The 12,785-nt window shown below is 36.6% G+C and overlaps 2 protein-coding genes across 2 annotated transcripts; both read right to left on the bottom strand.

The window, feature by feature from the left end:
- Positions 1 to 5,079: 5,079 nt before the first annotated feature.
- LOC147518459 (uncharacterized) lies at positions 5,080 to 5,901 on the bottom strand. The gene has a single exon (XM_086593923.1). The coding sequence runs from the start codon at positions 5,899 to 5,901 to the stop codon at positions 5,080 to 5,082; it is 822 nt and encodes a 273-aa protein (XP_086450049.1).
- Positions 5,902 to 7,669: 1,768 nt separating this feature from the next.
- On the bottom strand, positions 7,670 to 9,468 carry PNSB5 (NAD(P)H dehydrogenase 18). The gene is made up of 5 exons (XM_086590296.1): positions 9,168 to 9,468; positions 9,023 to 9,083; positions 8,265 to 8,327; positions 8,120 to 8,178; positions 7,670 to 7,969 (listed from the first exon to the last, which is right to left on the bottom strand). The coding sequence occupies exons 1-5, from the start codon at positions 9,408 to 9,410 to the stop codon at positions 7,739 to 7,741; spliced, it is 657 nt and encodes a 218-aa protein (XP_086446422.1). The 5' UTR covers positions 9,411 to 9,468; the 3' UTR covers positions 7,670 to 7,738.
- Positions 9,469 to 12,785: the final 3,317 nt, after the last annotated feature.

Here is a 12,785-nt window from a genome sequence, read left to right as displayed (position 1 = left end):
AGATCAGAGTGGATTCACAAATGGGAAGGGTCTTTCCAAACTTTCTATAGATTCCAGTGAAATGTACCTTACTCCATAGTTATAAATGGAAGTAATGGATGCTTGATTGAGTCTGACCTTAGAGAGGCAGTCTGTTGCCTCCCTAAACACTTTTTGTCTTTTTTTTGTTTTCTTTTTAATACAATTTAACTTACCCAGCAAAAAAAAAAAAAAAGCTCGCCACTGAAATCAATGTACGCAAGCTTTGGATATATGCCAAACGAGTCAGAGATGTTTCCACTGAGCTTGTTTCCCTGGAGTTGAACGATTATCAAGTCATTGCAGTTTTTCAAGCTCTTTGGGATGGGACCAATGAAATTATTGGAATGAGCAATGAAAATTTGAAGTAATCCACCAGCACATAGTTGTTTTGGTAAATAGCCAGATAAATTGTTTGAAGATAGGAGAAGGGTAGGCAGCTTCATTTTCGCTACTTCTTGAGGTATTGAACCGGAAAGGTTATTATACCCGAAATCGAGATGGGTTAAGTTTTGTAAATTACCTATAGAAGAAGGGATTGAACCATTGAGATAATTATCTGAAAGATCAAGGACCATAAGAGACCTCAAATTTCCTATTTCCAGTGGAATAGAACCATGAATTTGATTTTCAGAGATCTCTAGTAGTTCAAGGTGTTTTAAATCACATAAACTAGATGGAATGGAGCCAGAAAGTCTGTTTTGGTAGAGAGATATGGTTTGGAGATTTGTTAATTGGCCCATTTCTTGCGGTATTTCTCCTGAGAAGTGATTGGATGAAAAATCAAGGAAATGAGTTGGGAAAGATTAGCAATATGGACTGGGATGGTTCCAGAGAGTGAATTGGAACTAAGGTTCAGATGGGAAATATTTGGAAGGTTTGAGAAGGGGAAGCTATAGAGCGTACCTGCCAAACTCATGTTCCATAGGTCAATCTCCACAATCTTTCCCACTTTGTTGCAAGAAATGCCGAACCAGTTGCGGCAGTGGAAGGAAGAATTAGCTTGACCATGACCGGGATGGAGTATCCATGAAGATAGTACAGAACCTTGGAGGCTGTGTTTCCATTTGAGAAGTGCATTGGCTTCTTCACTAGGACAACTGGAAGAAGCGTTAACATGGAAAGAGGAAATCAACACTAAAGCTATTACGACAAGAATAGGGAGCAGCAATTTCAAGTGATATGAAGCCATGAACTTGTGAATTCGGTTGCAGTTTCACTGTCTTGGCTATGTGATAGGCGAGAAGCTTATGCACTATTTATGCTGCTGGAAAGTGCCAGGTCAGTTAGTAGACTTTTACAAGTCTGTTTGTACAAGTGCACTGATGAAGTCTTAACAGGGAAGAACCATGTGAAAACACGTAGGTTAAGTTCCTAAAAGATATCTTTACTTTATTGATTTCGAGGTATTTAAATAGGAATAGGAGATTACAACTGACTTGAGAGATTCTCTCTACTTATCTAACTATCTCTACTTATCTAACTAGAACTGAATGAAAGAGTACAGAGTCCAACTCTTATCAAGTATTTTCCTGATTTGTTGGAGTGTACAGATATATTAATAGTCCCCCTCAAGGTGGAGCGTTCAAGGACTGAACGCACAGCTTGCCAATCAAATTGTCAAATTGATCTCTGCCCAATGGTTTTGTAAAAACGTCCGCGAGCTGAGCACTGGAAGATATAAATTGAGGAGCTAAAAGCTTGGACTGAATCTTCTCTCTAATGAAGTGACAATCAAGTTCTATGTGTTTAGTGCGCTCGTGAAAAACAGGGTTGTTGGCAATATGCAGTGCAGCTTTGTTATCACAGAACATACTGATGGGAGAAGGATGAGAAATTCCAAAATCACGTAACAAGTATTGTAACCACTGTAATTCACAAGTGAGAGTTGCCATAGCCCTATACTCAGCTTCGGCAGAAGAACGGGATATGGTGACTTGTTTCTTAGTTTTCCACGAAACAATATTAGATCCCAAAAAAGTACAATAACCAGTGGTTGATCGTCTAGTATCTGGGCATCCTGCCCAATCAGAGTCACAGTAACCACGTAATTGAAGTTTGCTAGAAGAGGATAAAAATATCCCTTTATCAAGAGAGCCTTTCAAATAGCGAATCACTTTCGGTGGCGCATCAAGATCGTAGTCGAGGGGATTGCATAAACGGCTTAGAATGTTAACCTCAATAATTAATATCCGGGTCACCGTTAGATAAATAAAGGCGCCCACTAAGCGGCGATATGTAGTCGGGTCAGGAAGCAATGTACCACTCTCTTTAGATAATCTGAGTTTCTGCTCCATAGGAAAATCAGCAACCCGTCCACCAAGAAAACCGGTATCTTTGAGAATGTCTAAAATATATTTCCTTTGAGAGATGAAAAGGCCCTTATGTGAGTGAGCTACCTCAATGCCAAGGAAATATTTCAATTTCCCCAAGTCTTTGATGTAAAACTTTGCTTCGAGAAATTGTTTGAATTGTTTAATAGCATATTCATCATTGCCAGTGATAATAATATCGTCCACATAGACGAGAAGAAAAATTGAAGAACTGCCTTTATGATAAATGAAAAGAGAATAATCAGACTTGGATTGAGAAAAGCTTGCAGCAAGTAGTGTAGAAGAGAACTTGGCAAACCATTGGCGAGAAGCTTGTTTCAAACCATAAATTGATTTGTTGAGCTTACAAACACGAAAGTGTCCCCTTCGAAAGCAAAACGGTGGAAGTGTCATATAAACCTCTTCATGTAGATCACCTTGTAGAAAAGCATTGTTAACATCAAGTTGGTGTAGAGACCAACGTTTAACAGCTGCAATAGATAGTAAAACACGAACGGTGACCAATTTGGCAACTGGTGCGAAAGTATCATGGTAATCTAGCCCATGAATCTGAGTAAAGCCCTTAGCAACTAATCGTGCTTTAGGACGCTCAAGAGTACCGTCAGATCGATACTTGTTTCTGAAAACCCATTTGCAAGGGATTGCCTGTTTGTTGGGAGGGAGAGATATAAGTGTCCATGTGTTGTTCTTTTCCAGGGCTTCAATTTCCTTTGTCATAGCATCCTTCCATTGAGGTATTTTAACAGCTTGGGAATATGATTTTGGTTCATCTGTAGAACAAATAGTGGAAAGAAACGACTTGTGTGCAGTGGAAAAATTAACATTAGAAGTATATTGGTTAAGAGGATATGGTGTACCTTTCAACCTGGAGTTAGATGAAGAAGGGGAACATTCATGACTAGCTGTAGAGCATATGTAGTGCTTAACCAAATAAGGAGGAGGGCGAATTTTTTCTCGTCTTATCGAGGTGGTGTATCTTGGTAGATGGAGAAGTTTGTGTGGAATTAGATGGTATAGTTGTTGGTGGAGTAACCAAGGATGGACTGGTATTGGAAGTTTCAAAGTGGTGTATTTTGTGAAGGAGGTGTGGGGCAGGGATTCATTGAGTAAAGGAATTGTGATTCCATAATTACTTGGGAGGGAACGTGGAATATCTGTTGGACTATCATCATATGAAGGATTGTCATCTAAGGATAATGGTAAAACAGGAGAGGATTGTATTGGTGATATGGGTATGTCACGAAAGGGAAAAATACCTTCAGGAAAAGTAACATGGCGAGAAGTAGATATAGCATTAGTTGTAATATCAAAAATGCGATAACCTTTTTGTGCATGTGGATAGCCAAGAAACACCCCAGGTTTAGCCCTCTGATCAAATTTATGTTGAATGTTATTATTGTGCATAAAACATAAGCTGCCAAAAACTCGTAAGCGAGAATAATCAGGTTTTGAACCAAACAAAATTTCTTGTGGGGATTTGTGTGATAAAAGAGGAGTTGGCAGTTTGTTAATTATGTATGTGGCTGTGAGAACACATTCACCCCAGAATTTTAAAGGTAAATGTGCCTGAAATCGAAGAGCTCTAGCTACTTCAAGAAGATGACGGTGTTTCCGTTCTACAACCCCGTTTTGTTGGGGAGTTCCAACGCAACTTCGTTGGTGAATGACACCATTGTCTAAAAAAAAATTTTGCATATCTTTAGATAAAAATTCAGTTCCATTATCGGAACGTACACCTTGTATTGTTGGAAAAATTTCAGCACCGTTGTTAGAAAAAATACGATGTATGTGATGCTGAAATTGAGTGTGAACCATGGAAAAAAAATATTGCAAAACTTGTTTTGTGTCAGATTTAAAATGCATGAGATAGAGCCAAGTGCAACGGCTAAAATCATCTACAATGGTTAAAAAATAACGAGAACCATTTAATGAAGGTTGAGAAAAGAGGCCCCATATATCGCAATGAATCAAAGCAAAAGGTCTAGTAGTATTAATTGAACTCAAAGGAAAAGATAAACGAGCTTGTTTTGCTTGAGAGCAAATATTACAAGGTTTATTTTCAGAACAAGAAATAAATGGAACCTTGTTAACTAGACGATGGAGAGTGGGATAAGAAACATGGCCAAGGCGCCAATGCCATAAATCAATGGTAGGTGGTTTGATGACGGCCATTCTTTGAAGCCTTTGAAAATAATACAACCCTTCATGAATGTTACCCTTCCCAATCGTCCTCTTCTTCGTTGATTGGTCCTGAAAACACATTCGTGAGGAAAAATGTTAATACACAATCATTTGATTTGGTAAGTTGGTCGATCGATAAAAAGATTAAACTTGAAAGATGAAATAAAGAAAACATTTTCAAGTTTAATGAATTGGGACAACTGTACAGTACCAACATGAGTTACAAATGCATTTGAGCCATCAGGAAGACCAACGGAAAAAGGATGTGGACATGGTTTGTAAGAGGAAAAAAGTGATAAACTATAACACATGTGATTAGAGGCTCCTGTATCAATAATCCACACTGAATTGGTGGGAACGGTAAGGGCAATACCTGCTAGATTTGCATTGAAATCTGCACTACCTGAAGAAAGCATGGCAAGTAATTTGTTATACTGTTCCTTAGTGACGCTAGGAGTTGTGACCATTTCTTGTTCTTTGTTCTTTGTTGTGTTCTGGTGTACATCAGATTTCTTTGGAGGATAGCCATGGAGCTTGAAACAACGATCTATAGTGTGGTTATCTCTTCCACAATGATCGCAATGAAAACGTGGTTTTTGATTGCCACGATTGAAATGGTTTCCACGATCTGGCGGGCTTTGCGCAAGTCACATTTATACGGAATAGGAGATGAAAAAGAATGTATCTCTTGCTGTTTTTCTTCTTGACGAACAAGAGAGTAAATCTTAGTAATGGCAGGAAAGGGCTCCATGAGAAGTATTTGGCTGCGAAGTGGTTTGTACCTATCATGGAGACCTTGAAGAAATTTCATTGCTCGATCGTCAAGGATTTGAACTGCAAGAAGCTTGTCATAACCACAAGTACATGGCTGAATTATAGCGAGAGAATCAAGTTCATTCCACAAGGACTTGAGCTTGGTAAAATAAGCAGAGATAGACAGGTCATCTTGCTTTGTGTCTTTAATATGTTCCTTGAGTTGAAAGACTAATGGAGCATTTGATTGAGAGTAACGTTCCGCAAGGTCCTTCCAGATTTCTCTTGCAGATTCAGAGTATGCAATGCTTCCACGAATTTCAGGATTCACAGAATTGAGTATCCAGCAGGAAACAAGATCATTACATCTTTGCCATTGAAGAATTTCAGCAGCATCAGTTGGTTTGTCAATCGTACCATTAACAAAACCAAATTTGTTCTTCGCTCGTAAGGCCATAGTTATGGCACGAATCCATGTGTTGTAATTGTCACCTGATAAAGAAGGAGCAACCAACACAGTGGATGGATTGTCTGAGTGATGCACAAAAAAAGGACCATTTGAGGAAACCTGAGTTGCATTAGACTCTGGTGTTCCAGGAGTTGGTGGTGCATCCATTGAACAAAGTAAATAGGGAGGAAGCTAAAAAAAAAAAGTGTTTTAACTTGAATAAAATTGTTGCTCCGATACCATGTGAAAACACGTAGGTTAAGTTCCTAAAAGATATCTTTACTTTATTGATTTCGAGGTATTTAAATAGGAATAGGAGATTACAACTGACTTGAGAGATTCTCTCTACTTATCTAACTATCTCTACTTATCTAACTAGAACTGAATGAAAGAGTACAGAGTCCAACTCTTATCAAGTATTTTCCTGATTTGTTGGAGTGTACAGATATATTAATAAACCAAAGCACCAGTACGCTACTTGGTATAGGTACTCTTCTGTATTAACATACTTGCGGTACAGTAGCAAAATATGGCCATTATTCAATGAAAGGGCTCCATTAACGTATTTTGTTGGTTACTTACTTACTTGGTTTAGTAGACTTACAAAGTCTGATCCATTGCCGTTTCAAACACTTGAAGACTTGCAAGATAATATCAAAAAGACTTGGGTTGACCCACAATCAAGCGTAGATATTCCTCACTGGAGGAGTCACTCTATTTTCTGTCGAACAGGACCTTTCAGAGTTTTAACAAAATATGCTCTGTAAAACAAGAAGAGGGATTCACATTCATATAAAATTATGACATACAGTTCTTAACAGATAGAAACATACAGCTTAACAACCATACAGAATATTACACTTACTCAACAAAAAAGCACACACAACAACAATTTTGTTCGGCGATCATCCTCAGAAGCGTCTACTGAAGGGCAGAAGGCCTTCCAATCATGGTTTAGAATATTGAAAATGCTCTTGGTAATCAAAATAGATACCGATTTTCGAGTACATAAAATACTGATACTGTAGAATAATGGTCGAATGTTTACTGTTGAGTTAATACTTATACTCAATAATCTTAGCCTTGCATATGAGAAGTCACCATACATCACTTTCAACTATTCAAGTTATAACATCGTTACGTACCTAACACTTGGAGTGTGAGTATAATTTTTGACCTTCTTTAGCTAACCATGGAATTTATTCAAAAACCATAAACACTCAAAAATATATACTCCACAAAATAAGACCAAATCTTGTATAATCTTAAATAGTTAAATACCTCATCACCATGGTCCATGGCACAGATTATCACGGTCTCAATCCAGTCATCAACCAACACCATTACTCCTCGTCCTCTTACAAATCATCGTCATCAAACCCAGACGTCAAAATACCATTCGTCCATTATTTTGTAACACTGACAATGCGACGTGATTTTGAACCAGAGTGGTAAAAGAAACAGAGATCACCTAGTTTCACTGACTTCATGTATTTTCGAGCTTACTTGTTTTTCACTCCATCCCATTTCGAGATACCCTCATTGGCAGGGGCGGATCCAGGATTGCACTCAAGGTGGGCTGCTACTACTAATATACACTACTATTTTTTATTTTATTTTTTGGTCAATTATATACTATTATCACTGCTAATAGCAGTGTTTATTTGGGTCATTCGGGCTACAGTAATATCTTTCGGGCATTGTTGGGCACAACTCCAACCTTACTGCTTCTGCTTTTAGCAGTGTTTCAAATGAATTTTTTCATAGTAAACACTCTCTCACTAGGGGATGATATAGCATTCTTGTGGTAGTCCACAAGCGACACAAATTTCTGAAGTCTAAGCACTACTAGAGGACTTGTATCCTGGGTTGAGACCTAGCTAGCTAGACTTTCGAAAAGTTACGCCTATTTAGAGAAGAAAAAACAACAGAGAGATCAGCTTTAGAGAAAAATCATTGCACAATATAGCTATGTACATTAGCGTCTCACTGATGATGAGAATGGTTACAGTTTCTCAAGGCCTTCCCTCTCTATAGTGAAGTCCCAAAGTTCCCCATATTTCTCATTGAAGTCCCATATGTCCATGGAATTGTAGTCCGCTATCAACTTGTCCCGAGCTCCCCTCTCCATGTTGTATATTTGCGGTTCAAAGTTATGAGGTTTATCTGGTTTACCCATCTCGATAATGCAGAATACCACAACAAATAGAGCTGCTCCAATGTACAAGTACTCCCCCTGAAAAGTAATTAAGTGTCAAAAGTTGTTTCGGATGAAATATAATATTTTTGTGTAATCAAGAAGAGCGCGCATTGTCCCTTCTCCAGTGGAAAGTTACAGGGCCAGATAACTAATCAACATTATCAATAACGATGATATGATTATTACCGGAACATCGTATTTTAATCCAGCAACTACTGCCGGTAGGAAGAGCCATGAAATAATCCCTGCACAAAAAAATGCAAACAACACATTAGTCCTGCTGTAATTTTGAGTCTTTGAAATTACCTATGCTACTTGTAGCAATCAATACCCTGGAATCCAGTAGGGGGTTCTGCAGCATTATATTCTTCTGCTACTGATTCCCAAAACGAAGCTATAATGTACAAGAAAAGCATGTCATCAGCTAATGGTTCCGAAAAGAACTTCGTCAGATCAAGTTGTCTAAGATTCAGTGCATTCAACAGACAAAAGTATCGCATGCATTACAAGAACCTGAACTGTAAATAACAATGATAATGGAACTATGGAACTACGATTTCTGTGGTGAGATACATGAGTACAGTAAGAGCTATAGAAATAGCTGAAAATGTATATAAAAATAAAAACAAATCAAAAACAAATCCTCGAAGTTTTTGCAAGCATTTCTTAAAAGATGGATCCTATTGATTCTATCACATTTCCCAGTATTGTGGTTATGTACAAAAATGAGAATCTAGAGTAAAATTTAATATTATGACAGATCTCCTTTTGTTTTTTAAATTTGTACATAATCACACTTCACCCAAAAGAAGTGGCGATGCAGGGTTAGGCCAGAAAGTAGAGTATGACAAGTTATGTTCGCTTAAACTTGCAGGAGAAGGTCTTTTGTTTATTCAATTTGTTTACCAATGGCCATATAAAAGGATAGAGTATCTCCTAAATTTAATTGCAGAACCAAGAAATCTCCTAACACAGAGATGTGATTCAAAGAAACCTATCTCCAAAGTACATATCATTGTCAGTCTTACACAAAGCTCTGGTTTCCCAGTGAATAAAACAGGAATAAAAAATAAGACACTAAACCAGTACGTTTGTCATTCGTTTCATAGTAAGTGTGATGCCCATCATACACTCCATAAACAAAGTCCTCCTGAAAATCAATCCAAACAACATATATAAGCAAATAATTCCAATACCCCAACATACAATTCCACACAAACCATCATTTACTTACAGGATCAATACCACCAGTCCTCCATCGATCAATTTTATCTTCATTAAGATCAGGTTCTACCTCAGACAACCCGGCAGAATTCAATCTTGTAGAACTAAAGTTTCTACTCGATATGAAATGAAGTGGGTGATTGTTTGGACACTTGTTGGATGGAAACTTAATCCTAGTTTCATTGTGCTTAGATATAATTTTGGGGATTGTACTGGTAGAGAGAAGTGAGGGGGTTGAAGAAATCAGCACCATTGTTAGTTTTAGTTTTTTTTACCCGCCTTATTTTTCTTTTTAATCTTTTCATATTTTCGAATGAATCGTAGCCGTTGCATTCTTATCTGTATGTCTTCGCACGTGCACTACATGTGTTGGGCTTTTGTGTAATTGGACTAATATTTGGGCCTGTTGACAAGGAGTACCTTACGTGATGTTGGTGTCCTATGTTTTGTCCAAACAAGGTTCAACCAATAAATCACATTTCATATAAAATTTGGTAAAAGGCCCCCAATTTCTTCGAAACGGGGAATATTTTTTGGCATGGTTTTGGTGCTGGAAATAGCTACCAAGCCTTTGATTTACCCTGTTCTAATTCAAGTAGAACCGCTTAGTTTTTGCAAATATATGGGCGTCATTGAGCGAAATTCGGGACAAATGTAGACGGTGTTCTATATATATATTGGATATTGTGTTTATTGTCCAGGAATCCAGAATATAGCAAGACAAATAGTGGGTCGAGTTGTTGTTGTAGATCAGGTTGATACCAAAATCACTATCAGGGATTCAGAGAGATGTTCTCCCTGTTGTGTGTGCATGTTCGATGTGAAGTGAACATATTTTTGAGCTACTATATGTGGAGAGACAGAGCCACATTTAGATCCACATTTTGTATGCATTCAAAAAAATGTAAACTTAAAAGTTGAATTAAGGGGTGATTTTTTACAAAATATGATCTCTTCACCATGAAGAACATGCCCACAAAATTCAACTCATTCAAAAAAGTCTATCATTATTTAAGTTGTTATGAAATCGGAAAATTTTGAACGGTTACATAAAACTTCTAAAATTGTTTTAGACACATTTAGGTTCCTAAATTATCCTTTTGGGTGATCTTGGATACACCCTTAAAGTTATTGCAAATGGGATTCTTTACTATCTCAGTTATTTATAAGAACCTATCATTGGATTAGTTCAAGGGGTTTGTTGATGCTAGAGTTATTGATGTCAAACATCGAAAATGTATTTTACTTATGTTATACGTATTGAAATATGAGATGGGGTTCTTTTTTCTTTTTTCTTTTTCTTTTTTTATTAGTTCATGTTAGAAATGTATCTTCCTACCTAAGAGGATTTTTTTTCTCTGTAGAAAATAGAGCGGGGAAGAAGAAGAAGATTGCCGAAAAAAGGCCGTGTGTTGTTTTCTTTTTCTTGTTTCTTTTTCTTTTGCCCCTATTAGAAATACTCCAAATTTATTTCGGAGATATTATTGGATTAAAGAGGTTATTGGGGTATAACAAAAACTTTAGTTAGGCGTGGGGTATGTGAGTGTTTTTATGGGTGTGTCCAAGATCTCCCAAATCTTATCCAATAAAAAAAAAATTGTGTGTCAAAAATATAGCACAATAGGCGAGCATAATGAATGTGGCTCTATCCCTCCCATATAGTTTGTTTATTTTGATACTAGGTAGTGTTATTTATATCGTGTGACTAGGTGTCTTTCTAAGTTCTGGGGCTATATTTGTTTCGGCCTTTCGGGTACAACAAATGATTTACAATGTCAAAACACCGGCAATGCCAAGCTAGGAAAAGGAGTATTAAATGCATTTGCAAGTGGTCAAAACAGTTACAATAGTAACCAAATAACAACTCCATGTTACACCGTTCTCATTGATCTCCAAATTCCTCATTCCTCCTTTCAAAATTGTGTTGGAAGTAATTTGAAGTAAATAAAGAATATATTTTAAGAAACATGGTCAAACACTTATCAAAAACACAAATAAAATTTATGGACGATGAAATACAAAAACTCACGCTCTTGTTAGGAGATGACTGCGAAAATCCCCATTGTGTAAACCCCCCACTTTTGTCACCATTTTATAATAAACCCCCCACATTTTATAATAAAGCCCAAGAATTAAGAAGAAAAAGCATTTTCAAGCCCAGTCAAAGCTGGGAAGTCAAAGTTAATTCGGGTAAAAAAAGAACAGAAAAGTCAACAGAATTCCAAATGAGCGTTTCTTTGGACTCGGGCCTCAGAATTGGGCCTACTTTATGTAAAAACGACCAGATCAGAATAAGCTTTCCAATGGACTCGAACTTGCCCCAATCAAAGCTGTAAAAGTGGACGAAAATAACACTGAAGTAATTTCCAACATTTGTAGCCTCTTTAGACTTAACCTAATGGACTTTGGGATCATATTAGAGGCCCAAAGTCCCCCTTTTTGTCCCATGCACACAAATGTAATCCTAATCATCTCCTATATAAAGAGGATTAAGGCTAAACAAAATTTGGATACTCCATTCTTTAATTTAGTTGTAAATTAGGGCTCTCTCTCTCTCTCTCTCTCTCTCTCTCTCTCTCTCTCTCTTTTTTAGTTTATTTAGGTTTAGTTATTAATTAGTTTATAGTGTAGCCTCCATTAATTCCCCATCAATAAAAGCTTAGTATTTATTCAATTCTTATTTACATTATGTTTTTATTCTATTGTTTAGTTAATTTCAATTATTGTCTTTACATTATTATGTCTTCTTCTTCTTGTTTTAGTTTAATTAATCCAATGATATTAGGCTAATCCCCCCATTAGAGAGAGTGATTATGAAACCTAATGAGGAATATATTGTTAAGTATAATTATTTAATTGTGTATGTATTTCAATAGGTTTAGTTTATTGTATGACTTCCAAAATAAGCATATAGTAAATTAAACTAGAGATTATTATGATTAAGTCGAGAGATTTGGTTGTAATAATCCTACATGATAGTAATAATGACTATAGAGATGTAGGTTGTTGCTAGAGATGATAAAGTTTGAGGCTTTAGGTTAGATCATTGCGTGAAAACCTAAAGACGATCTCTTTTCAATGAATAATTCGATTCTTGCATGAAACTAATCATTAGGTGGATTTATTACTTTCTCTATATCTTTCTCATAGTTTAAATAACTGTTTTAGCATATTTATTTACTGTTTTCATAGTCTAAAATATTACTCTCTCATTAGTGGATTAGTTTAATTAGTCTAGATTCGTTTTAAGTACGTGCAAGCAAGAGTGGAGAACACGATTGCTCCTCTATATCAACATGTTTAGAGAGTATTATAATAACTTGATATGCATGATTTAGTACTGTAGAAACTACTATTTTTACATTATCACAAAGGCTTCAAGTGGTTTGACGAAGTTCTAGTAGAGTTGAATGTAGAAAGTGCACATGACAAAACGAAGGGGAAAAATATGGAAGAAGGGAAATTAAAACTTTGTATTGATGGCCCTATGAAGATGCAAATAGAGGGCAATGTTTCTGGTGTAACATAACTTATTAAGAACATATCACTTCTAAATTAATGACAAGATATTTTTTTTTTGTGCACATTCACTTCTCTGTTTTTTTCCCCTGTTAGCACATTCATTCTG

Source organism: Coptis chinensis, chromosome 2, assembly GCF_015680905.1.
Source record: "Coptis chinensis isolate HL-2020 chromosome 2, ASM1568090v1, whole genome shotgun sequence".
Taxonomy (NCBI): domain Eukaryota; kingdom Viridiplantae; phylum Streptophyta; class Magnoliopsida; order Ranunculales; family Ranunculaceae; genus Coptis; species Coptis chinensis.
Note: the sequence above shows the minus strand (reverse complement) of the source record. Positions and strands in the feature narration are given on the sequence as shown.